The sequence below is a fragment of the Lygodium microphyllum genome, chromosome 26, assembly GCF_053477565.2.
Source record: "Lygodium microphyllum isolate KBCC chromosome 26, Lygodium_microphyllum_v1.1.10, whole genome shotgun sequence".
NCBI lineage: Eukaryota > Viridiplantae > Streptophyta > Polypodiopsida > Schizaeales > Lygodiaceae > Lygodium > Lygodium microphyllum.
The window spans coordinates 97,670,756-97,698,054 of NC_141160.1; the positions used below are offsets into that span (position 1 = coordinate 97,670,756).

The 27,299-nt window shown below is 42.1% G+C and overlaps 1 protein-coding gene across 2 annotated transcripts in view; it reads right to left on the reverse strand.

Moving 5' to 3' along the window:
- LOC148013585 (C2 domain-containing protein At1g53590-like) overlaps positions 1 to 27,299 on the reverse strand; it is a 52,384-nt gene that overhangs the window by 2,956 nt on the left and 22,129 nt on the right. For both annotated transcript variants that reach the window (XM_087668617.1, XM_087668616.1), the window contains exons 8-9: positions 14,634 to 14,712; positions 154 to 246 (exon numbers count right to left, since the gene is read on the reverse strand). In XM_087668617.1, the coding sequence (XP_087524743.1) occupies positions 154 to 246; positions 14,634 to 14,712 (172 nt within the window). The remainder of the gene's footprint in view (positions 1 to 153; positions 247 to 14,633; positions 14,713 to 27,299) is intronic.

The window sequence follows — 27,299 nt, forward strand, 5'->3', positions numbered from 1 at the left end:
TAGAAAAGTAAAAATTCTATCAACACACCTCAGAACAAAGTGTCCCAAGGCTAAAAAACCAGTACAAAGCAGCAATGTAAGGGACTTCCATTTCAAGAATTATATAACAAGGGGAAGTCTATTACAAAGCTTGAGTGATCCAATGAACCATACCATTTAGATCTGAGGGTTTTAAATCCATAGCCTCTAAAATCTCTAAATGCACATTGGCAGCTGGAGACCTTTCTTGAACCTGAAACCAATCACCTATGAAAATAGACAAACCAAATGCAGAGTATTATCACTTAGATCAGAGCTTATCAAAATATTATTAAGCAATCAAGCAGAGTCATTTAAACAAAGCATTAGACTAAGGGTGAAAGGAGCAAGTTCATTAATGTTTCAAACTGTGGATACCTACTGTGTTTCATTGCTTTACACATAGCAAACAGTAACATAAGTACTAGCATAAGCATGATATCATAGTACTCTGTGCCAAAATACTGACACCATATTTAGAACCCTTAACCTAATAAGTCACATAACATACCAGAATCATTATGTAAAGTGAGACCTGGCATATTAGAGGTACTAATAACTCAGATAGTGAGTGAGTTTGCAGTGTCATTATTTTTATGCATATATGCAGGACTTAAGGGGCAGCATATACACCCGACTCATTATTTTTTTGCAAATCCAGAGAGTGATAAGGATTATGCACTCCGATCATGGGTGTCATGCTTTCTATGGTGGCCATGTGGAAGCTTAAGACAGTGTAGAGGTTTATGATGCACTTCTGATCATGGGTGTCATGCTTTCTATGGTGGCCATGTGGAAGCTTAGGACAATGTAGAGGTTTATGATGCAAACAACTCCACCGAAGATTGCAACTTGCAGAGATGGAGGTGGATGGGAATATTGAGGCTAGACACAGGTACTTTGGGTCATCAACGACATCTCTTTGCTCTCTAATAGGCTCCTTCTCTCTCACAATGGCTGGAATAGACTTCCACAAGCCCCCAAAAACGTTTTTCCACTTGCATAGGCAAGTTTTGCCAAGTGGCATCCTTCTAATCCCATTTTCCAACATTATCCAGCTTAACCAATATTCTTGTGCTCAGAAAATTAATTTCGCCAGCCAAGTTTTGCCATGTGGCATCCTTCTAATCCCATTTTCCAACATTATCTAGCTTAATCATTATTCTCGTGCCTAGAAAAATAATTCCACCAGCCAATAATTAAATTGGCTAGGCCAATTTGTCTTCCAAGTATCCTTGAGCATTTATTGACCCTTATATCGGCATTAATTAATTAATTGATGCCTAGTCTCTCATATTGCCATTGACATTAGTGGCCAATAAATTGCTCTAGGCCCAAATCTGACACCAGGTTCCACCTAGTACTTGTCAGACATGACTTATTACAACTTTTACCTTTGGTATCAACTGATATTTTAAGATCTTGTATCCCACACTGTGAAATAATTAACTTGCAACTCACATGTACAAGTCACATTATCACATTTGCACATTTGATTAACTTTTAAACAAATGCTCAGGAAAACAATAAAATTCCACGTCCTCATGACACACCATCTCCTTGAAATCCTTGCAATTGTCCTCCATTGCACTGCAATGTGGCAAAACATCCCTTGCCACTACTAGAAATGCATAGTAGCATCATAATCAAACAACATATACACCTATTGCTTAACCATGCTCATGCCCTTTACATGTCTAAAATTCTAGCCACTTAAACCAATTACAATCCACACACATGAATCATAACCATTGTCAGAACCACAAGGGATGCATCCACATGCCAAAACCCACCGTTGTTTTAGCCACCGACGCATTGTAATGCATAAACTAAGCATAATAAGTGCCTCATCGCAATGATATACCACATGATACTTATTTACGGCATACATAAACTACAAACCATATGTAACTTATGCAATTGTGCTTCTCTTGCATCACTTGCAAATGCATATTGCATGCCATCCATGTATCCCATGCATGCCTTGCAAATGCACATCACATCCAAATGTATATTCCATGTATTCCATATATGCTAGTAACCTTGCAAATATATAGTTTCAAAGCTTGGATACAAACCATACCACATGCATACTGACTCACATTGACTAGTACACTCAATAGTAATCCCAGTGGCAGAAATACTATCACTAAACAATATGTCGGATGCAAACCAAGTACATCCAAGATCCACTACATAACAAAGATGTCCATCACTAGAGGAGTGGAGATTCAACCTCCCCATTGAGCATCAAGTAACACTCTGGGCCTTCTATGCTCTGTTGAGTGTCACGGGGATGTAAAATATTGAGATACTTTAATCTTGTTGATAACATTTAATTAAGTTATTGATCAAATGTGCAAGGTTATTTAAGCGCATGTGATGCACATGGTAGTTATTTCATGGTAACAAACCAAGGACCCCAAGGATGCAATGGGAGTCAAAGACAAAAATTGTGATAAGTTATGCAAACTGGATTTTGTCAGTCGATTGAAATCAGATTTGACCCTAGGACAAGGGTTTCGCTAATAAGTGTCAATGGTGACGCTAGCGACTAGCATTAATTAATTAATTAATGCCAGTCTAAGAGTCAATAGAGATTGGGGACCACTTTAGATTGCAGACGGCCTAGCCAATTTAATTATAGATGGGCACTTTTAATTTTAGGCAGGGTCAAAAGGGATAAATTTAGTTTTTAGAATAATTTAATTCTGAAAATTAATTAAATGGCTGGATAATGCTAGAAAATGGGTTTAAAAGGCTGCCACTTGGCAAAAATGGCCATGCAAGATTGAAAAACGTTTTAGGAGACTGGAAAGAGGTATTCGCTGCATTCACACACACACACACACACACACACACACAGAGAAAACAGGCTGTTGGTCTGATTTTCTCGCTATGGGTAAACTTCTAGAGTCAAGAACAGCACAACAACTCCTGTAAAGCAAGCGACAGCAATTTTGAGGTCTTCAAGAGCTGGCAACAACAGTTGATGGCTAGAGACAGCAATTTCTGGTATCTCTGGCAGTAGGCAATGGCTCCTAGGCAATTTTTGACAAGCTGCAACCAATCTAAAGGGTTTCTCCCGCAAAGAATTCTTAAATTGCTCTCTTCTAGCATTCTTTCACCTTTTCCAGCTTGTGCTCAATCATTATTAACATTTTCTAGCCTTTTGGATCAGATTTCAGTCAAATTTGGTGAACAAGAAGAAGATCTCTGCTGTAAACCCTAAATTTTTGCAAAATTTGGGATTTGACAGCCACCTCAAGATCCATGCCAATTGGTGAAGGCATTGTACACTGAATTCAACACCTGAAATTTGTGTAATTGTCATAGAATTAATATGCCATCCCATCCATTGTAAATTGGGGCAGTATTTGGCCAATTGGTGGTTCCATTTGTGCAAGTCCTGGGTGAAAAATCAAGGGGCAATTGGCCCGAATTGATTGCTGATTGTTGCTTCAGTAAAGCGGCTTTTGGAACTCTAAGGAGATTGTGAAACTCACCTTGTACTCATTCCATTAGCAATTAAGATAAAGAAATACTAAAAGGGGCGTTAGTTTTGGGGCCAATAGGGTGTCCAATGTCCAAGATTGTTAAGGTAATTCGTGCATTTCAAGTTATGTTCATTTGCTATTTGTTATAATTAAGTGCTTAATCAAGGAATTACCACCCTTTCCAAGAAGAAAGGCTAGTTTCATGGTTCCATTGCCAAGATATCACTCAATTCCTTGATTTGGTAGGCCCAAGGCACCTAATTGCAAGCCAAAAGCTCTGTGCTAGTGCTAATTTTCACTCTCAGCTAAGAAATTACACCAATATGTCTTCGTACAATAAGATACAATTAACCAGTGATGATGCCTCTCAATATGAACATTCACATGGAAATAAAGGAAATGTATTGTTTGATCTTGGATAAGGCACTAACCACGGACAGCAAGCTGAAAATGATGTTCTTTGGCAAGATATAAGGACCCTCAAGGCATAATGAGACTAAAGACCAGCAAAGTGAAGAGGAATTTGATGACTACTTCAAGAGTCCGATGAGGATAGTAGCAAATCTCTTTGCTGAATTGGCAAAGGATCCTCAATTCACCCGATTTTTGAATGCTCCGAAGAAAAACAGCAAGGGCAAGAAAAAGAAGACCTCTTCTACACATTTGAGACAGCAAGGTGCACTGAAGGTAATGACAAAATCTTCATTTGAAGCTCCCAAGGATACTAATGAAGCAAAACAGTTGGTACCTACAGAGCAAGGAATGCAAATGCAAGGCCATCGTGGAAGTGCCAATCCAATGGATTTTAGACAGCCATGGCCCAAGTATACATGCTATGATGGAGTAGCCAAGATATTTTAGTGGAAACACGATTTTTCATGCTATAGTTGGACAAGGACCGCATATGGGAATATATGGCATAAATCCCTATGGTACGGAGCATCCAATGCATGGCGTGCAAGGCCCAATGTATTCGGGCATGGCTGAAAATGTGCAAACCCCTATATATAGTAGCATTGGTTTGATCCCTGGGGCACAAAGTAGCATGTTTGGTAATGCATATGCACCCCCAAATGCTTATGGGGCTCAAGGAATGAATGCTGGTCATGCAAATACTCCATTTGGTGTTACTCTTGATGTAAATTCAGCAAATGAACCCTTTTTGCAATAGCCAGTGTATGACAACTTGACACCCAAAGGGGCCAAAGGGGCAGCAAAAGACTATGATGAGGGTGGAAAAGCAGTGAAGTTTGAGTCTTGTGATGCACAAGATAGGCTGAAAGCTTTCACTTTCATTCAGTAGTTTGATGCAACCTATCCAGGGGGAAACTTCACGGAGTCCTCGAAGATTTGAAAGGCAACCACTTTCTTGCAAGGAAATGCATTGTAGTGGTGGTCCACTTTTTCAATGCAAGGTAGAGCACCATCAACATGGGTACAATTCAAGCAAATGTTTGCATCAAATTGGTTGACAAGTACCTTTGAGGTGGACATCATGACAACTTGGAATAAGTTGGATGCTAAGGAATGTAAGGTTTTGGAGCAATATAATAAGAAGTTTTGGGATGCATTGTTGCCTATACTTCTTATCACCCTATACCCCTTCATGAGCAAGTGGAAAAATATGTTTGTAGGCTGCCTAAAGGGATCAAGGATTTTTACATTAAATCCATCGTGTCTCGCATTTCTCAGCTCATAGAGATTGCTGCTACATCAAATGCTTTGCTGAGTGGGAAGGATTTGGGCTTCCTAGAGAGTGGGAAGAAGCCAAATAAAAAGTCACTTAAGGTTGAGAAAAGGGGCAGATCTGAAAATTGGCCTAAAAAGAGACCAAAACAGCAAAGAAAGGTCTCGAAAACATTGGCACAAAGTAGGGAACTAATAGCTGCAACTAAATGTTTTATTTGTGAACAGAAGGGTCACATTGCAAGGGACTATCCCAATAGGCAGCAGACTGGAAAATCAAAAAATCAGGGATATTCTAAAGAAAAGAAGCCCAAAACATCAGTGGAATTGGTGCCCGATGTTGTTAGTGATCAGCCCAATGATGATGCTACTGAGTTGTGCAGAGCATGGTGCAAAATTAGGGATCAACATGCATTGATTTTCTTTGATAATGGTGCACGAGCCAACTTCATCTTTGTTGACATGGCAGCCCATCTAGGCATTAGAGAGGATGAGATGGGACCCGTGGGGAAAGTTGAAATTGGCATATAAAAGCCATACAAAGCCTATTACACCACTCATTGGAAAACTTTGTTTTTTTATTGATCCTTTCATGCTTGGTCTTGTATTTCAATTCAGAACTAACATTGCAAGGATTCTACCAATCCTAACTAGGCTAAAGCCTGTTTTTTGGATCTTGTCTTGGTAAATATTACCTCCATCAACTTGGAGACAAAGATAGTATCTTCTCTCCCGAGATTGGGTCTTGGGCATCTTTTCCCTTACGGCTATCCTGGTGGTTGTGCCTTAACATTCTTGACTGGCATAGAAGCAATCTCCCAAGATCAAGTTTCAAGTATACCTATGACACTTGGTCAGTATTGGAGCCATCTACCAAGATCAAGTAAAGGCACATCTCAACAGCCTTAGTGGCTAACTCTTTGCCACTCTTCCAGTTGGCGAGTGTCAAGTCTTCCTTCATTCATTTGCATAGTAATTGCTATCCTAGCACTTCTCGACTACCACTAGAGCTATCTCCTGAGGTTGAGATTCGAGCTTACCCACACCACTTGGTCAACCTAGGAGCTCTCTCCCTAGATCAAGTACAAGCATGCTCCGCATACCCAGATGGTTGATTCTCCTTTGGCTCTTCCAACTAAGGGATGTAAAGTCTCCCTTTATCATGAGCTTCATTCTTCATCATGGTTCTTAGCACCCCATGAAAACTAACATCAGGTTCCTCTTCCTCCTTCGGCGTCGACATCCATGACTGAGAGGGGGTTCCTATCCTTCACTAGGTATCTACAAGTTTCAACATTTGTCTCCGACATCAAATCCCCTTCCTTGTTGTACCTACCCTTTGCATTGCATGATCATCATCATCGTTTAAAATGACGCTTATGCAAGTGAACTTTCCCAAAAGGGATTGTGTCCAAGTGGTAGCTTGTTGCATGCCCATTCTCATCACATAGCATTCATCTATGCATCTTGTTGTGTAGAGCACCCCTAAGTGGATCTTGAGCTATCTCCACCAGCTTTCCTATTAGTACCACACTTTCATACTTCTTCACCTTTTTCCATTATCTCACCGATACCTTGAAGGGGGGTTGGCAACTTGGGATAGTCTTTAATTGTGTGATGTTGAATCTAACCATCCCTTTATTTCACCCATGGGCACAGTTACTCCAAAAATAAATAAATAAAAAGTTCAAAGTGGTTGCATCGCCCCTTTGTAAGTCCTCATAGGCCACTAGCAACTAATGAGCACCCTTTGTCCAATGCCTTGGCCTTTCTCGGATGACCCTTTTGGCTCCCACGATAAGATAACCATCCCTCAATAGTCTTGCTTGGTCCTTGGGCAGTTAACAAAAACACCCTTGACCCAATGCCCTGGCTACTTTAGGGTGGGATGCCTTGGGATATTATGGGCTTAGCAACGCTTGCAATCCCTTTCTAGTTCCGATTTTGGGCTGAAGAGGGGATATTAAGCTAAAAAAGATACATTATACATTAAACCTTCATTAGCTTATTAAAACAGCCCCAAAACTCAAATATTACCAAAGTTTTTGTGTCCCATAAGCAAAACACCCAAACTTTAAGTGGATCCACATCTATAAATAGAAGATTTCTTGGCCACTCAATTTATTCCTTGTTTTGTAGGCTATCCCAGTTCTTTCCGGTCCCCGTCCATGGAGCACTTTATTTAGCCTATTGTCGTAGTCATCTCCACCTATCACCCTTCAACCTAGCAACTCCTATAGGCTGCGTTTTGCCCCAGCTTGCTGAGGACATCATCATCTATACCAGGGCGTTTTTGCATTTTCAGCACTTTTCTTCAACAGCCTTTGCTCCAACCAATGACTACTGCACTTAGGATCTGTCTCTTGTGGATGGCACACATCGACACCTACCTCAGCCCACTCCTACAAGAGCCACCAGCTGTAGGACTGCTCTCCCCTTAGTAATCTTGTACACTCTTTCCTTCATTTAGAACCTCCATTCATTCACTTTAGAGTTCTCCTTCCTTCTTTGTTTGTGTTAAATCAAAGCAATATCATTAAATGTGAAATATTGAAGTAAATCCATATATTGCAAGATATAAGATTTCAAGGGGTTAATTAGTTTTGTTGCTTCAATACATAATGCCAAAAAATACAGTGATTATATCAGTCAGGCCAAGAGTCAAGATCCATAAAATATGTGAACCACCAACAAAAGTTTTTGAAGGAACACAGTACATAACATGATATGGAAAGGTTATGCATGTCACCTGCATCCATTCAAAAGAAGAAGGTTAGAGCCTTGCAACCAATGTGTATTGCAAGTATCGGGGGCACAACCCAATTGTCATCCATGTCACCATATCTAATTAAATACCTTGTTCTTGTTGTTCAAGTGATATGTTTAACCATCTCAGCCTTTGAACCTTAGCTGCAGCATAAGTGACATGGAGAAGGATGCCTCCAAGCTTGTCAAGTAGGGGAATTTTAGGACCACCAGCCTATATATATATATATACCTCTCTTCGTATACATTCTGAGCAGTTTTGCTCAGTATTTGTCCAAGAGGTATGATCTACAATACGAATTCTCCATGGGCCATGCTAGAGGGGTGGAAATTCGACACCCCAAAGAACCAATATTGCTTGCATCAAATATGAGGCTGTCACCACAAAACACCCAGTTCTCTCAGGATAAAAACATACAAATATTGCAGATACAGCAAACCTATTAAAGCTATTTTAGTGAGTATGCCTTGTGTATGATATGGTAAATCAGCTAGTAAATCGGTTGCACTCAAAAGTACATACCAACATGATATGTTGCTGTCGTCGCAGCAGGTCAGCTGGCTCACGAAGGAAAAAGTATTGTTCTTGACATGGAGTAATCCGTAATGCTGGAGCAGTATGAAAGCAGGGACCAGTGCAGGGTGTATAACAGAGCCGTATTAGTGGTGACTGTAGATGACACAACTGTGAGTAGGCTGGGGCTCCCATGGCATAAGCAACAGCTGCTCGAGACTGTGCGCCCGGGCTCCCATGGCATTAGTGACAGATGCTATAGTTGTACACAGACTGATACTCTCCATATCACCAGAGCAGGAGAGAACTGAGAGGCTGTTGGAGCAAAGTCGTCAGAGACCACCATCATGGAGCACTTGCACTGTTGAGCAGCATGAGATCACAGGACAATTAGTGGCACAAGGCATTTCCAGGCTTGCTATTATCGACCAATGACACCAATGCAGGTTACCGGAAGAGAGCAGAGGGTGGATGGTAGAGAATAGAAATCCCAACCAAAGATGAGACCTGGGTTGAGAAGAAAGATCCATGGAGAAGAAAATACAGGAAGCAGAAGCAACCAAGAGAGGGCGAGCACAAAGTGCTTGTGGGCAGTGATATTGTATGCTTTGCATGGCAAGATTATGGTGCCATACCTTATGAAGGCTGGCCTAATGGCAGCATACAACGGGGCTATGCAGGACGGTCCTGTATCAAACACCCAGGGCAGCCATAGTTGCCAACACCATAACTGAAGAAGGCTATTACCATATTGGTACGTTTCTTTCCAGGTCAGTTTGGAGATTTTAGTACAGATTTCCTTGGGAAAGAGTACAAGATAATGAAGTGTAAGTTGCGAGTAATGCTGGTGGGGATTGTCAGCAATAATAGGGCCAAGCCTGATCAAAGTAACTCCCATGCTTAGCCTGACTTATTATGGCAGCAAGTGCATTTATTTTCAAGTTATGCTTAAGTCAATGTCTTGGGGGGGGAGGGTGGGAAACCAGCCTTCCTTCTTGGAATGGGCGGTGATAACCTGATTTAAGAGTTAACTACAGCAATAAATAAATGCATATAAAATGAAATACACACTTTACCATAACATTCTTGGATAGTAGACACCCTGTTGGCCTCAAAATTGGCGCCCCTTGCGATATTTCTTTAGCTTTCATTCAATTGGAAGGAGTACAACTCGAGATTCTTCAATCTCCTCCTGCTAACCAATTGCTCTTGTTGTCATAAATGACCAGCAAGCCTTTTGGGTCATTTGCCCCTTGATTCACCCAGGACTTCTTCTCCAATTTGACCCTTGGCTGGCCAAATGCTGCCCCAAATCAATTTGGGATGGGCTGGCTCCTGAAATCCCTTGATAATCTTCAATTATCAGCTGCTGATTTCAGTCCCTTGAGCCTTCAATCTTTGGCACGAATCCCAAGGTGTCTGCTAAACCCTAATTTCTGCTGTAAATTAGGGTTTACTACAGAAATTACAGATCAGCCCACCAAAAATGACTGAATTCTCCTCCAAATGGCTGAGAATTGCTGAGAATGGCTGAGCATAGGCTGAAGGAGATGAATGAATGCTGTAGAGAGAGAAAATTCTGAGATTTGTCGCGAAGAACTGATCAAAATCAGCTGCTGCCCTGCTGTACCAGCCCCAAACGGATGCACCAACAACAATAGGAGCATCAAAGATTGTGATCTTCAAGAGAAAGTGCATCAGCAACAATTGTCAGCTTCCCAAGGTCAAGAATATGCAATCTCCATCACCAAAATGGTCTCCAATGGCTGGGAAATGGCCCCAAAAGCTGGCAGCAACAATCCAACACCTCTTTCCAACAGCTCCAAAAATGAAAAAACAAGATTTTCCTCTCCCTTCAGCCCTATTTAACCTTTCCCCCACTTGCATAGGAAAGTTTTGCCAAGTGGCAGCTTTCTTAATCCATTTTCAGCAATTTCCAGCCATTTAATTAATTTTCAGAATTAATTAATTCTGAAAATTAATTCAGCCCTTAATCCATACCCAGAAAATTGACCTGGCCCATCAAAAAATTAATTGGCTAGGCCATTTGCAATCCAAAGTGGTCCCATGCATTAATTGACCCTTGGACAAGCATTATTCCATTAATTAATGCCTAGTCCCTAGTGTCACCACTGACACTTAATGGCCAATTAATGGTCCTAGGGGCAAACTGACACCAAAATTCACCTAGAATCTATTAAGTGTAACTTGTTACAACTTTTGCCTTTGACACCCATCTTTTTCACAGGGTCCTTCGGCCTTCAACTGTGAAAAAGTAGCTTGCATCTCACATGTGCAACACACGTGCATCTTTTAATTGCACATTTGATTAATCCTTTAATTAAATGTCAATTAAACATAAGCAAAGCATCAAATTTTCATGTCCTCGTGACAGACCTTTTTGAATACCACTGAAACTAATGATCGTACACTAAAAACCAGCACTCCGTAATCAATCTCTCATGATCATAACCTGATGCAAATGTACAGTTTCAGAGCTGCAGTGAAGACCATACCCATCTGCATACATACCACAGTGACTAGTACACTGAATAGTGACCTCATGACAGACAGTGTGTCAACACAGTACCTTGGATGCATGCTGAATACATCCGAGATCCACTATACACGAGAGCAGTCCATTCTTGGAGGAGTGGAAGTGCTACCTCCCCCTTGAGTATCAGGTGGTACTCTGGACCTTTGCCCTGCTGAACCTGAAAGAGCCCGATCCAAAGTCGGCTCTAACTGAAAGGCATCAAGGTAAAGCTGCAACAACTGAGGATGGTCTGCCAAGTCATCCTCTTCCATCCATTTAGCATCCATTGGTGAACAGTTGTGAAACTTCACCCAACAGCTTATGGAAGCTTTATCTTTGACCTTTTCTCTTTATGTGCCAAAATTTGCTAAGATATCAATATCTTATTTAACTCCTCTACATTGGACTGAATTTCAGCAGATACATCCTTAGGCACATCAACATAAAAAGGCCTCAACAAGCTCACATGAAAGGCATAGTGTAGAGGCAATTTCCATGATAGCCAGTATTAAACGAAGCATTTGCATGACTAGCACTTATTCCTTGAGCCCCAAAAGCACGACGAGGTACTGATGCTTACCCATATGCGTGATTTTGCACACCAAGCATCATACCAATGCCGCCATACATCGGATTATGCATTCCATGAGCCATACCCGAGTACATTAGGTTATGCAAGCCATGCATTGGTTGCTGAAAGTTATGGGGAGGTGTGCCATACATTCCCACATTCGGTCGCTCACCCACCTTAGCATGAACAATTGTGCTACCACCAAAGTAAGCTGGCTGCCCTAAATTCTCATGCAAACCTTGCTGTCCAAAAACCATAGGATTAGCATTTACATCATGAACTTGCGTTTGCATTTCTTACCCAACTGGCACCAATTGCTTTTCACCATGAGCATCTTTAGGAGCATCTTGGGAAGGCTTTGGCTTGTTCTTCGGTACATCTTGCTGTCCTGAAGTTCTAGAAGAGGATTTTCTCTTCTTGCCCTTGTTGTCCTTCGTAGGAGTGTTCAAAAACTGAGTAAACTGAGGATCTTTTGCCAATTCAGCAAAGATATTGGCTGCTGCCCTCATTCGATTCTTGAATGCATCATCGAATTCCATTTCTCCTTGTTGATCATCATCCTCTTTCTACATTGAGGGTCCAACATCTTGGCCTTCAGCCACATTTTAAGCATGTTGTCCATGATTCATGCCTTGTCCAAGATCAGGCATTGCATTTCCTTCTTCCCCATGTGAATGTGCATCATGAGAGGCATCATTACTGCTTGATTGCATTCCACTATATGAACACATCTTGCTGTAATTTCTCAGCTCAGCACAAAGACCAACACTAGCACAAAGCTTTGGCTTGCAATCAAGTGCCTCAGGCCCACCAAATCAAGAGATTTTATGTATCCCGGCAATGGAACCTTGAAACCAGTCTTCCTTCTTGGAATGGGCGGTCATAACCTGATTTAAGAGCTAATTACAGCAATAAATGAATGCATATAAAATGAAATACACACTTTACCATAACATTCTTGGATAGTAGACACCCTGTTGGCCCCAAAATTGGTGCCCCTTGCGATATTTCTTTAGCTTTCATTCAATTGGAAGGAGTACAACTCGAGATTCTTCAATCTCCTCCTGCTAACCAATTGCTCTTGCTGTCATAAATGACCAGCAAGCCTTTTGGGTCATTTGCCCCTTGATTCACCCAAGACTTCTTCTCCAATTTGACCCTTGGCTGGCCAAATGCTGCCCCAAATCAATTTGGGATGGGCTGGCTCCTGAAATCCCTTGATAATCTTCAATTATCAACTGCTGATTTCAGTCCCTTGAGCCTTCAATCTTTGGCACGAATCCCAAGGTGGCTGCTAAATCCTAATTTCTGCTGTAAATTAGGGTTTACTGCAGAAATTACAGATCAGCCCACCAAAAATGGCTGAAATCTCCTCCAAATGGCTGAGAATTGCTGAGAAGGGCTGAGCATAGGCTGAAGCAGATGAGAGAACGTTGTAGAGAGAGAAAATTCTGAGATTTGTCGCAAAGAACTGATCAAAATCAGCTGCTGCCCTGCTGTACCAGCCCCAAACGGATGCACCACCAACAATAGAAGCATCAGAGACTGTGATCTTCAAGAGAAAGTGCATCAGCAACAATTGTCAGCTTCCCAAGGTCAAGAATATGCAATCTCCATCACCAAAATGGTCTCCAATGGCTGGGAAATGGCCCCAAAAGCTGGCAGCAACAGTCCAACAGCTCCAAAAATGAGAAAATGAGATTTCCCTCTCCCTTCAGCCCTATTTAACCTTTCCCCCACTTGCATGGGAAAGTTTTGCCAAGTGGCAACTTTCTTAATCCATTTTCAGCCATTTAATTAATTAATTCAGCCCTTAATCCATGCCCAGAAAATTCACCTTGCCCATCCAAATATTAATTGGCTAGGCCATTTGCAACCCAAAGTGGTCCCATGCATTAATTGACCCTTGGACAAGCATTAATCCATTAATTAATGCCTAGTCCCTAGTGTCACCACTGACACTTAATGGCCAATTAATGGTCCTAGGGGCAAACTGACACCAAAATTCACCTAGAATCTAACAAGTGTAACTTTTGCCTTTGACACCCATCTTTTTCACAGGGTTCTTCGGCCTTCAACTGTGAAAAAGTAGCTTGCATCTCACATGTGCAACACATGTGCATCTTTTAATTGCACATTTGATTAATCCTTTAATCAAATGTCAATTAAACATAAGCAAAGCATCAAATTTTCACGTCCTCGTGACAGGGGGCTACATGGAGGAATGCCAAGAAAGGTTGTTGCTTTGAAACTATATCATAGATGTAATACAGTAACCTACGCATGTATAAGGCTCATTCCTTACCTAGTCTGAAAAGAGTGTTACATTACAAGGTATGGCGCCAAATACCCATGCCTACAGAAAGGGTAATCCCACCCAAACATCCCGAACCATTATGGAAATGGGATCTACGTCTGGAGATCTACATTTTTGCATTTTGCATTTGTGTTTCAATTCTCTATATTTCATGGTGCTCATATACTCAGTGTTTTCTTTTTCAAACCCTAGCGTATCTGCATAGGGCACGCATCTGTTGCTGGTTTATGACTGAGTTTTACAGTTTGGAAGCTGACCTACTGTTTTAGTAAATTGTAAGTACCCGAGACTGAATTGGGATTAGACACACACGGATTACAAGTTTGGAACCTAGACCAGCCAATTACAAGTTTAGAACCAAGACCAGCAGTGGCTGGTCTTAATTATACCTCCTGAAGGCCAGTTCTCCATTCAACTAAAGAAATACCAAAAGAAGTGCCAAAATTTGGGACCAACTGATGATTCTATGTCCAGAATGAGCATTCTAGCTCCCTTTGTGAGTATTTGACTTGCTGAATTTATTGTTAAAGCTGTAACTAGCATTTGCAAATTAAGAATATAGTGACCAGTTTCCTATGATGCTACACATTCTGTCAACCCACAACAGCAACATTATTCCAGCTGCAACATATTTTTACTTTCTATCTGAAAGATGTAGTTTCATGGTTTGTAAAAATTCATAATCCCTACAATTCTTTGCAACTCAAATCAAAGTGTCAATACCATACCATCTGGTGAAAGACGAGGAGTTTCTGAAGTCCTCATGCATGCCATAAGCTTCTCTACATCCAGCACGAGCATATTGGGCTGCAAAATAGGATTCAAATATTACAGTCAAATGAAAAGCTTTTGTGTTCACAGTTTAGTCATAAAATACATATGAGAGTACTTTTATGAATAAAAACTGCATAAATGTCCATTCAAGCACCTTGTTTTCCTCAAGGAGATTCTTCTATTGGATAAAATACCTTAAAAAGATGGGAACTCCCATATGTACAAAAGATGATACCACTGGCTGAAGCTCTAATGTGCAGCTACCTTTTGCTACCATGTTTTCTTGTTGAAAGGAAATAAATGTGGGGACCTTTGATAAGGAATGGCAGTGTATGGAATGAAAGTCAAGAGGAAAACAAGACTGAAGACAAAACACAACTAGCTTGAAGAAAGAAGATGCCAGGTTCCAATAAAAGGCATGCAAGACAGCAATTGAAGATGAAGGCATGCAGGAGAAGATCCAAATCTGAAGGTCAACATGAAGGAGAAGTCCTAATGTCAAACACAAAGGGAGAAATTTGAGGTTAAAGTGCATACACAAACCAGGTGACCTTGTAGATGTGACTAAAGATGTTCGTCCATGCAATAGAGTTAATGGAGGTAGTTTATGTACAACAGCTGTGAGGATACACTAGGGGTTGCAAAGTGTATGAACACCACTAACAAATGAACTTGGAAAACACAAATACAGGATGAGAGAATGATGAATGAATGAATGAATGCAGGCATAGCTCCCGAGCATACCAAGTATGTGGAGGTATGCAATACAAGGAATACTTACTGAAGAAGGGCAGTCCACAAGCTCCCCCCGGCCCCCCCCAAAAAAAAGTGGGCTGAGGGAAGCTTGAGGTGTGTCGTACTCTGACAGATCTTGAATGCAGAACCCCACCAAGATGGACGTTGAATGTAAAAAAGAGATGACTTGTGCAGTAGCAATGCAACAAAAAACTGCCAAATGCAGCAGTCCCACAGTGTGGAGATGTCGCCAAGACTGAGGAGGGCAATGTAGACTGTAAAATGCAGCAGCACTCTGACTGTCAAGGGACACCTAGCTCAAACGCAGCAGATGTTGACGATAAAACCAGCAGCATGGCAGTGAAAGGCTGTAAAAACACAGGTGTTTAATAATCACTCAGCAGAGCTGGAGGATGTCAACAAGGTGGAGAAGGAAGAAAATGCAGTTGCAGCCACCCAAAAGCCAGCAATCTCATGATGAACATCCATGCAAATAATGACCAGCAGCCACAGTCACCTGGCACTTTGGCATACAAGGATGATGATAATAGAGCAAGCAGGGCAGGTGCTGATGGGGGCCAATGTCAAAATGCAGCAAAGTTGATGACAGTGAGGCAAGGACAATGGAATCTCAGCAAGAAAATTGAAGGATTTAGAAGATGGAAATAGAGGCTAGCCCACGGATCCCTTTAATAGAACTTTTTAATCAAAAAATTACCTACCAAAACTCTCAATTTTTTGTCTCTTTTAATGAGATGCCTAGAATTTTCTTCTGGGGCTGTACAAGAGCCGAAGAAATCAGCCCATAATTTGAGATTAAATTTTGTCATAAAATCTGATGTAGCTCAACACCCCCTCTCAAACCCAAAATGAAAGCCTAAGGGAGATGAGAAGCAAGCTTTGTGCCCCTAGCCCAAAGGTTCCCACCCCAAAGACACCAAGGCATCACGCAAAGGATGTCTAAAGGATTGTCTTACATCCTCCCATGATTGGAAAGCCAATGGATATCTTCTTTTGTGTACTTTTCTTTTCCTCAATGGGCTCAGACATACGCTTTTTAAGCTCATATAAAGAGAACCATAGAGCTAAACCACCCCCTAAGTGTATCAGTGAAGAATGACAAGAGAAGCTAGGAATGTTGCATGGTGATCGCATCACCGCTAGTCTATTCAAGATCCATTTTGAGCATTGTACCTGCAAATCTCTGCTTGATGAGTTGAAGGGGAAGCGTGCTATACAATGCAAGGGTTTCACCCCAATTAGGTTCCCCCTTTCAAGTGCTCAATTTGCATAAAGACAATGCTAATGCAAGATATAACACAAGATGGGGAGAACCTCGTACAAAGTTGCTAAAAGCAGTGAACCTCATTAGCAACAAGTAGTATTTGAGCCAAAATCCCACCAATTGAAACCCCCATTGATTAAGTTTTCTACCTGCCACCTCACCCTTCCAACCTACGCCTCCCTCGTCTGTCATTTTCTGTGTTGTTGCCCTCACCACTTCTCGCTTGCCAACAAGCGCCCTCTTCCCTTGCAATTTTTCCACCCTAGTTTACCTTAAGAAGATATGCTAGGCCTTGTGTGGAGAAAACTCAAAATGTATGAGCATGACTAAAACACAATAACTTAGACCAAAACACAAAACACAAACAAAATGAATTAATGCTGTAAATGAAGAAAAGAGTGTACAAGATGCTCAAAGGCAAAGCTGTCCAACAGCTGATGACTTGTGGGAGCAAGCTGAGAGAGTAGTTGGACAGTGACGTCCACAAGAGATGGATCCCAAGGGTTATAACCACCAATCAAAGCTGAGATTATGCTAGAAATGGAAGAGCAATAGGCTGGAAGCCAAAGCACAGCAGTCTAGAGGGCTGGGACTAGTAAACACAGCTATGTACCACCTGAAGAGGGGTGCAGCCAGCCACACACAGCAATAGATAACTGGACAACAGCTGGAAGAGTGAAGTGCGATGTTCGGCAGCCTGCAAAAGCACAAAATGCAAGGCTGAACTGATTGCCTGTTGAGTTGGAGCAGTCGTCAAGTGATGAAGGTGGGCTTGATGCAGTTGCTAGACAGCAAATGAGCAAAGGCAATACTAGAGTGACTCCTATGGACCAAGCAATTTTAAAAACTCAATCCTAGACAATGTATATGTTCCATAAGCCAAACTCTAATCTAGGAGGACCTAGCTATCTATAAAGGGATAGGCTGCCCACCACTCAGCCTTGATCTTATTTTTGTTGTTTGCAAGTGCCATATCTTCGCTGTCCACACCCCATTCGCGGCAGATATCTCAACTAGAGCTATCCATAGCACTTGTCTTGTAACCAACCTTTTATATATAAATTGCTACCAAGACATGTTGGCTCAATGATTCAAATTAATTTGATGCCCACGTACTTTGAAAGGCGATTTTATTACATGAGTGTTTCAAAATATGGTTAAATGTTCATTTTTCTATGTGAGGGTGGCCAATGGCCAGAATGCCCTATAATTATACTTAGGGTCGTCATTGACGAGATGCCCAAGAGAAATTAAAAGTTTAGTTAGACGATCAGATTGACAAGAAAGCTCAGAATGACTAAGACTTTTGTACTCAGATAGTCAAATTGACTAGACACACATATAATAAGTGGTTTCAAAAAGTGAAACCAAATGCTCATGATCAAAGAAACAAGTCATAAACTGGTGAACCTATATAATGAAGCTCTCTAGGAGCTAAATTTGGCGACTCCTAAAATTTAGGAGATTACAATTTTTAAAAGTTGCTCAAATGGAAATTATGTTTGCAACAAAGGCTCCGGAATTTCACAAGGAACAATTTTGTCTTCAACAACTATCTCAAATTCTTAACCATTTGAGAGATTTTTAGAGGAGATGGTTTAGTAGCTTCTTTCTCTAGAAAAGTGACATGTGATATCTAGAATAGAACGTGTCATTTTGAAGAGACAAGTGTCCCTACACTTGTCATTTTCAACTAGTTGTCATTTGTAACCTCTACTTTCCACTTTTGAGTACCCAAACCCCATCCTATATATTGGAGGTCTCTTTATTTGGAATAAGCTCTCATGCTGAAATTTCGGCCACATGCTTTGTATTCTCCTACCTATCTCTTATCTAAGAAGCACTTTCTACTTCACTTGATCTAATCCAAGCACTAAAGAAGAAAATCAGCTTGCTGCCCAGAGTTTGCAAAATCGAGAATTTTGGTGAACAGCTGGAAGGCTCCCAACACTCTGTATCTGTATACTTCTCTAATTATGAGAAGATAGAAAGATACAAGGAGCTAAAAGCTGATCCAAAAATTCAAGCTTTGATGGAGAGAACCAAAGCACGGGCTGAAGTGAAGGTCTTTGAAGATTTTCTTGCCGAGAAGGCTCTTGAGACAGATAGTATAACAATTGTGAAGGCCTGTCTTAGCATGAAAGGTATCAATGTTATTGATGCAAATAAGTCTATGAAGGTAACACATCACCTATCATTCGAGGATCCACCCAAGTGGTGACTTCAAAGTCTCATCATACACAAGCTGCTTCCTCGTCCCAAGAATACCTCTATGAAGAAGGGCAAGAAGAAAGTCAAAGACCCTCCCATTTCCATGCCAGTTGAATCTCCAAATATGCTTTTGGCAAAGGAAAACGATGCTAAAAGAGACTTCAAGCCTAGACAAAAGAGCATCAAGTTTGACATTTTCTATGGTAAGAGAGATTCTCAAAAATTGTGTCTTTTACTAGACAATTTTATGTTGCTTTTAGTGGTGATTATACAGAAAAATCAAATATTAGGATGGCTAAAATGCATCTAAAAGATGCTGCTTTAAATTGGTGGCTCAAAGTTGTTCAAGAGGAAAAGAAATCCAAGTCTTGAAAGGAGTTTAAGGAGATGGTTAACAATAAGTTTCTGCCTTCATCCTTTGAAGCCGATGTGCAACAAGAATGGAATGAGCCGAACCAAAGCCATGGCCACAATGGTAAAACATAGATCAACAAGTTTACATTTGTTTCTCTTAAATTTACATCTCTTAATGAAGTTCCATCCAATATGGAGATGGAAAAGTTTATCCATAGAGTGATATGGTGAGCTGTCAAGATGACAAAGCCTGATACTTTGGAAGCAGCCCAAGATGCGACCTTAGAAGCTAAAGGACTATGTATGCCATGGATTCTTGGTAAAGCCTCAAAAGAAAAAGACCAAGATGTTTAATCAAAAGAAGCCAAATAAGCAAGAACCAAAGCATAAAGATGGAGGTATATCACCTTTGCCATCCAAAAAGAAGTTCTACATCCAAACCCCATCAAAGCCACCTGCCCACTTGAAATGACTTGTCCCCTCCCAAAACCAACAAACTATAATTAGTCAAACTCGGATTGCATAACCTCTTCATAAGTATAGGGCTCATCAAAATCTGTAACCATGACATAATGTATAATAGGCTCACAGCAATCAGAAGGATGCCTACAAAAGAGATTAGAATCTACATAGCAAAGTTTCATAGTGAGATGCTTCAATGTGAAGCTAAAGTAAAGAGAATCCAAAATGAAAGAAGAAGTAATATAGTAATAAAAGGTATGAATGCAACGGAAGACAAATGAAAGACGATCCTAAAGCAAAGTAGCTTGAGGACAAAGTAGCATATGGGCCCCACTCATTAGTCTAAGAAACTAAGAGTGCTAAGAAAAAGCTAGAGTAGCCTAGAGCACCCTAAGGATACTAGCTAGGCAAGACCTTTGCCTATCAAGTGGGCCTAAAAATGTGGTTGAGACAGCTCTCTATCGCTAATTCCCCCACCACAAAGAACCGCATCAACAAGATGTGAGGAGATTCAAGATGAGTCAGTATCACTTAGAAAGAACATACAGATGGAGGGCACAACATATCGCATCTCACCTCACCTAAGTACCATGTTTTCTACACCAATGGGGGCTCCATCACAATAGGTAATAAATTCATCCTTGCAAGTTTGTAATCTGGGCATCATTCCTCCTCTCCAAATGGCACGATCCCTAGTCAACAACCAAAGTCCTCTTCTCTTCAACCAGTACGATCCCCATTCAACAACCAAAATCATTTATATTCCAAATTTAAGCTTCAATCTTCTTGTTCCTAGCAATGTAAGGCCTCATTCACCTCGGCAAACAAGCCATCTCCATGTGGGAGGTTAGAATCAAGGATGATACATTGAAGAGAAAGCCTATGGACCAGCCAACAAGAGGGTGGGCTTTAGCATCTCACAACCCTTGCAACTCATTCTTGGCATGCCCATGATGCTCACCTAAACAACTCACTTCAACAAGCTAGCCGCAAGTTTGGTAGAGGGGTTACTAGACCTCAATTCAAACTTCACATCTTCCAATGCTTTCCGCTAGAAATCTTTGAGACAAGTAACATTGGGAACCCTTTTACTATCAAGAAACAATAGGGTTTGTAAGGAGGAACATAGAATGTGTTGTCACAATAACAAGTACGCTCTAATACCATGTCAAAATATGTGACGATGCAAAGAGATAGTAGGGTTTGCAGGGAGAAACATAGAGTATGTTCAAAAACACTGAAATAGGAGAAACTCAGAAAACACAAAGAAGCAAGATGACAAAGAACTAAATCATGCTATGTGAAGAAAAGTTGATACAACGGAGCTAAAGCTCGGAAGATAACTGCATTATCTTGTCTGAATCAAGCAGTAGCACCTGTGGGGAATCTGCACAGTGAAGGGAGTAAAACGCAGTCCCTCAGACGATGGGCTATCAAAGTAATTACTCGAAGGTAAAGGGCAGTTGTCGAGGGAGTGAACCACAATCCTCTAATGTTGTCAAGGAAGAAGAGCTATCAAGGGAGTGAAGAGCAATCCTCGAACACCAAGAAGATGGCCTGGGCTACAAACACAAATCCTAGAGGTGTGTGAGCTGCCAAACACAAGGAAAGATCAGCCCAGATGCTAACGATTGATGCCAATAATGGTTGCCAAGGTAAAAGAAGCCTCGCAAACAATCAAATGCAAAAAACGGATGACACTTGGAGGAAGAGGAGCTAACGCCAAGGTGTGGATGTTGTCGCCGAGTGGAAGACTACTGACACCGGGGTAGAGGAGTTGACACTAGGTAAGGGAAGGCCTCCAAACAACAAAACACAAATCTTAAGTGTTGCTTGATGAGGAAGAAGTCGACACCAATGCTAGAGAAGATGACGCCAAGATGTGAGGATCTTCCAAGCTGCCAAACGCAAGGTGGAAGGGCAGCCTATGATGACACCATGATGATGAAGATGGTTCCCATGCTGATGAACAGAAGGTAGATGCTAATCACGAACCGCAATGTCCTCCTGAAGGGCTGTGAGACAGTGGAGATGCTGGAGGGAGAAAGGAAGAAGAATGAGTGGTGGAGAATGAATGAGGAGAGGTGAGTAGAATGAATGGAGAGGTGACCTATTTATAGGTCTCGACTATCTAGGGTGGTGCACCACTGTATGGGCGACCACTAAAACAGCGCCCAGAATGAGGGTACTAACCCTTTTTGGAGCTGTCAATGTAACCCTAACTAAAGTGAAGAAACTAAAGAAGTGGTTTCTCAACACCCCCTCTTGGGCCCAAAAAGGATAAAGAGAGAGAAGTGGAGAGGTAATGAAAAGATGTAGAGGATCCCTGAGATCCAAGATTTCCACTGGAAAGGTAATCTATAGTAAGGAACAGTAGACTGGATGAACTATAGAACCTAACTCCACCTCGAGAGAGAAGCCACGAGCTCCGTAACTCCATGTTAGAAGGAATTTGAAGGCCTCAACACCAAATCACGGCTGAACCTTCAAGGCCCCAATCTAGGTGGTACTTGAAGATCCATGGTATCAAGAGAAGAAATAACTACTCAAAGACAGCCATCCCCAAAAAGTACATGGTGGGTGAAGAACTTCATGATGAGGGACCCCCTCTGAGAGTGGAGGTGCATGGGCCCCCTCTAAAGCCAAAGAAGAAGTAGGAACCCTTGCAGAGGGCAAAGACAGTACATCCCCCTCTTCAAGAGGGACGGAATCTAAAAACTCATGGACCAGGGACTCTAAATCATCTAGTGATGAAGGAAGTGCCGCCAATCATGTCGAAGAAGGTATTTGGGGTGTAGAAGATGTCGAAAAACTCCCAAAGATGGCCTCTTGAACCTGAGTAGTTGAGGGTGGGAAAAGGTGAGACTTGTGTTGGGCAACAGTCGATATCTCTCAATGGTGAGACATGAGCCAAGGATGGGCAACAGCAGATGTTTCTCAATGGAGTGGAGTGCAGAGCCGAAGTAATGAAAGGCATCGAACAACCATTGTCTCTCGAAGGAGTGGACTACCAAGGGGACAATATCCAACAATCACTGTCTCTCCATGGAGCGGACTGCAAAACCGTAGGTTATCGAGGTGGCATTTCTGAAACCCAAGAACAAGTAGAGGAAACCTCCGTAGCACATTGCGATGGTCTCAAGGAGGTCGAGATACTAGGTGATCCTCCTTTGGCTCGAAAGGACTTAGTGCGCAGCGGATGCATCTTATTGCCTTGAGCATTAAAATCTGAAAGCTAGTGCAGAATATACTGTGTCCTAGAAATGAGAAATGACACAAGTGCCGAGAGATAGACGTGTTTACTCTGACGGTGTTGAGAGCAAAGGTCCATATCAGCAAACCTCGATACCTGTGGAGAAGTCATAGTACCACAGTGTCAACTTATAAAAGGAAGGATGGAAGGGAGAGGAAGAGAAGGGTATCTCTATCTCCCGATGATGCAATGGAAATGAAGGGAAAAATCAGTATCTGATGCCGAACCCGCAACCTGTCTTTGCCTTCTTTTTAGCTCTCCAAGTTCCTACGCTCTGATACCATGTCAAAATAACAGGTATGCTTTGCTACCATATCAAAATATGCGATGATGGAGAAGACAATAGGGTTTGCGGCAAGAAACACAGAGTATGTACAGCAAACACAAAGAGAGAAGAAAAACTCAGAAAACACAGAAAAACAAGATGATGAAGCATTGAATCATGCTATGTGAAGAAAAGCTAATACAGTAGAGTCAAAGCTCAAAAGATAACAGCACTACCCTGCCTTAATCAAGCAGTAGCACTTATGGGGAATTTGCATAGTGAAGGGAGCGAAACGCAAACCTCAAGGCAATGGACTATCGAATAATCACTAGAAGGTGAAGGACAACTGTCAAGGGAGCGAACCACAATACTCTAATGCCATCAAGAAGGAAGAAGATGATCACCAGCTGTCAAGGGAGCGAAGTGCAATCCTCGGATGCCAGGAAGATGACGCATGCTACAAACACAAATCCCAGAGGTGTGTGAGCTGCCAAACGCAAGGAAAGATCAGCCCATATGCTGACAACTGATGCCAAGGATGGTTGCCAGGGTGGAAGAAGCCTCGCAAATAATCAAACGCAAAAAACTGATGACACTTGGAGGAAGAGGAGTTGATGCCAAGGTATGGATGTTGTCGCCAAGTGAAACATTACTAATGCCAAGGTAGAGGAGGAGAAGCCAGGTAGGGGAAGGCCTCCAAACAACAAAACGCAAATCTAGAGTGTCGCCTAATGAGGAAAAAGTTGATACCAATGCTAGAGAAGATGACACCAAGGTGTGAGGAGCCTCCAGGCTACCAAACGCAAGGTGGAAGGGCAGCCTATGATGACACCATGATGATGGAGATGGTCACCATGCTGATGGAGAGAAGATGGATGCCAACCACAAACCGCAATGTCCTCCGGAAGGGGTGTGAGGGTAGTGGAGAGGTTAGAGGGAGAAGGGAAGAAGAATGAGTGGTGGAGAATGAATGAAGAGAGGTGAGTAGAATGAATGGAGAGGTGACCTATTTATAGGCCGCAGCTCTCTAGGGTGGCACACCACTCTGTGGACGCCCACTGAAAAAGTGCCCAAAATGAGGGTACCAGCCCTTTTTGGGGGCTACCAATGCAAAACCCTAACTAAAGAAATTGAAGAAGTGGTTTCTCAATATGTGTATGGTAACAATGTGACACAAAACTCAAAAACATAGAAGAAGAATGAAGTAATGGATCATGAACTATGAATCATGTTGGATGTTGATACAATGAAGTGAGCCTCAAGGTACCACGTCTCTAGGACAAGTGTTGAGGTGAGCAAAGTCAAGTCAGTGACACCAATTAGATCACTGCACTGTCCTGGCTGATCGGGCAGCAGCACTTGTGAAAGAATGCTTTGTGGAGGGAGTGAAATACAATCTTCCAGTCAAAGGAACGTTGAAGAAGACACCCGTGATGAAGGATAGGACTACACACTGAAATCTCTCCAAAATGATGGCTGCTATCAAGGTGGACTATTGGGCAACCAATTGGAGGAGAAATCTGATGTTGAAGATCAGCTGTTCATTAGTGGGAGCAGTAGGAGGGCTGAAAACTGGCCAAGGATGCTGTGAATGATGCCACCAGTTGTCAAAGGAGTACCCAGACAGTAAAATACAGGCATATACACGCTGTAGGCGACTGGAAGAAACTGGGCAATTGGCTGAACATGGACACCAGTCAAAAAGCAGCAGGACAGATGCTGAATATGACATTGGCTAATCAAATGCAGCTGCTGCAGATCAGGCTCCAGCTGAAGGAGCACACGAGTGTTTGGCAGCCACAAGCTGACTGAAAACCCTCCTCCCGATCTTAGAACAAAGGCTTTAGTGGAGTCGGATCCACTAGCACTGACCTCTTTGAGGCGCTCGTCATGCTCCAAGACAAGTGGTGATAACTCCACCCATAGAAGTGTCTCATGGGTCCTCGATGTGATAAGGCTAGTGTAGAAGACATCGAACCCAGGAGATGGAAGCTGAGTCAAAAAGGATCATAACCATATCTTCAGAAGATATCATCCGACCAAGAGAGGCAAGCTCACCCCTCATGTCCTCCAACTTAGTGATGTGCTCCTTCATGGAAGAGGAGTCATCAATTCTGAGCATCGGCAACTTCTTCTCAAGGGAAATCTCGTGGGTAAATGTATTCTGCTAATAGAGAGACACAAGCTTGCGCCACACTTCTGCTGCGGTCTTCAACCTCTGAACATGAACAAGGACAGAATCTTGCAAAATCATAAAGAGGAAGGATCTGGCTCTAGAATTGAGCTAATTCCATAAGGCTAGGTGATCCATAGATATCCCATCTATGGGATCCTCTTTAGGACAGGGGATAGGATCAAAAACAAGCTCCCAAATATGGAAGGAGTCCAAAACACACTCCACCTTACAGGACCACAGAGAATAGTTGGAGCCGTCCAACCGGTCCTCTTTAGGTAGCAAAGGAAGTACGGGTACCTAAATAGAGGGTACAAAAGGATTCATCTTCACTTAGATGGAGCCTTTTGTGATAAATGAATAGAAGGGAAACGATTACAAATAGGAGATTCCTCCCTCCAACAATACTCGCAATAATAATCACACCTCCGCTCAGAGGAGTGTCGAGAATGGCAATCCCCATCTAAGTCGTTAGAGCCTCAAAACAAAAAAGATATATTCCTCTTGTGCAATCACGTACAAAAAAAAACCTGTGTTTGGCTATAGACAGCCCCAAAACAGGAGAATCAGCTACACGGTACAAATGTCCCGATATAGAAGGTTAAGCCTATCGACTGTATATAGAAGGATACGAAAACACAAAACACTAATGGAGAGGCTGTCGCCTGATGTTGGAAGATGTCGCCTGACCAAAGAGCATTGTTAGCTGTAGCCAGAAGGTTGCCTATTCAACAAAACCCTAAGCAGGATCTAACATCTGGTACGTAGAGAAGGTCACCTCCACACAGAAGTAGTCGACTAGATGCAGAAAGCTAACAACTGGACTAAAGATGTTGTTGCCTAATAGATAAAGCTAACAATTGTGCTCTAGATGATGTCGCCTCCTGATAAGAGCTCCACAAATGATTGCATTTGCCACAAACCCAAGGTCTGCTACCTACTTATTGGGGCTGGGTGTCCTTCTTTGCAATAGATCACAACCTCTGTGTCTCTCTCAGACAATGATACCATGTGAGAGTGCGCAACGAAAAGGAATGGAAACACAGAGACAAAGAAAGAGAGAGAGACTGCAAGAAAAGAATAATGAAATCTGCACTGAACAAGAAATAACGCTGATACAAATGGGAAAGCAAAAGCAAAAGAAGACTGATCAGTCCTTGCACGCAGCCCACGATGTCAATGAGGGCACCGGATCAAGCTAATGACAATGGCAGCACAAAGCACGGAAGAGACATAATGTCAAAGTGTGCACCTACCAAGGAGGATAGAAGACTGGAGAAGATGAATGATTGCCAAGTGGGGAAGGGCTGACTATAAATAGCCATAAAAGCCCAAAATTGGCCAAGCTGCACCTGTAAGTGTCATAAATGCTGGCCGACTCGCACTCTAGAAAATGCCAAAAAAATCAAGTGGCCACAGAAAAATCCCAACTAGTAGAAGGGACAATGCTTGACAGGTAGAGGTAGACTGGGAAAGTAAAAACTGACCTAGAAATGCACATAGAAAACCGACAACTGAAGGAAATGCACAAAAAGGCATGCTCAAATAGAGCTGTCTCCTCCATCAAAACGCATGACAAACATGTAAGAGCTCCTAATGTCCTCGTCTACTGACTCACATTGAGGCTCATAGGAAGGAGATGACAAGGCATGACAATCATGACTACTAACACCCACGTCTTGATGAACATGATGCATATAGCAATGGCCTATCTCCCATGGGCTTGCATGAGTACTCCATCCTCTTTTGCTAATGTCAACTTGTGGATCTGGGCAGCCTAACTGCAGTGTTTGCATCAGCAAGATAGCCACATGTCTCTCTGACTTGTCCGCTGCTATCCACTTAACCTCTTGCTACCGAGCTATGAGGGGTGCGGATGGCC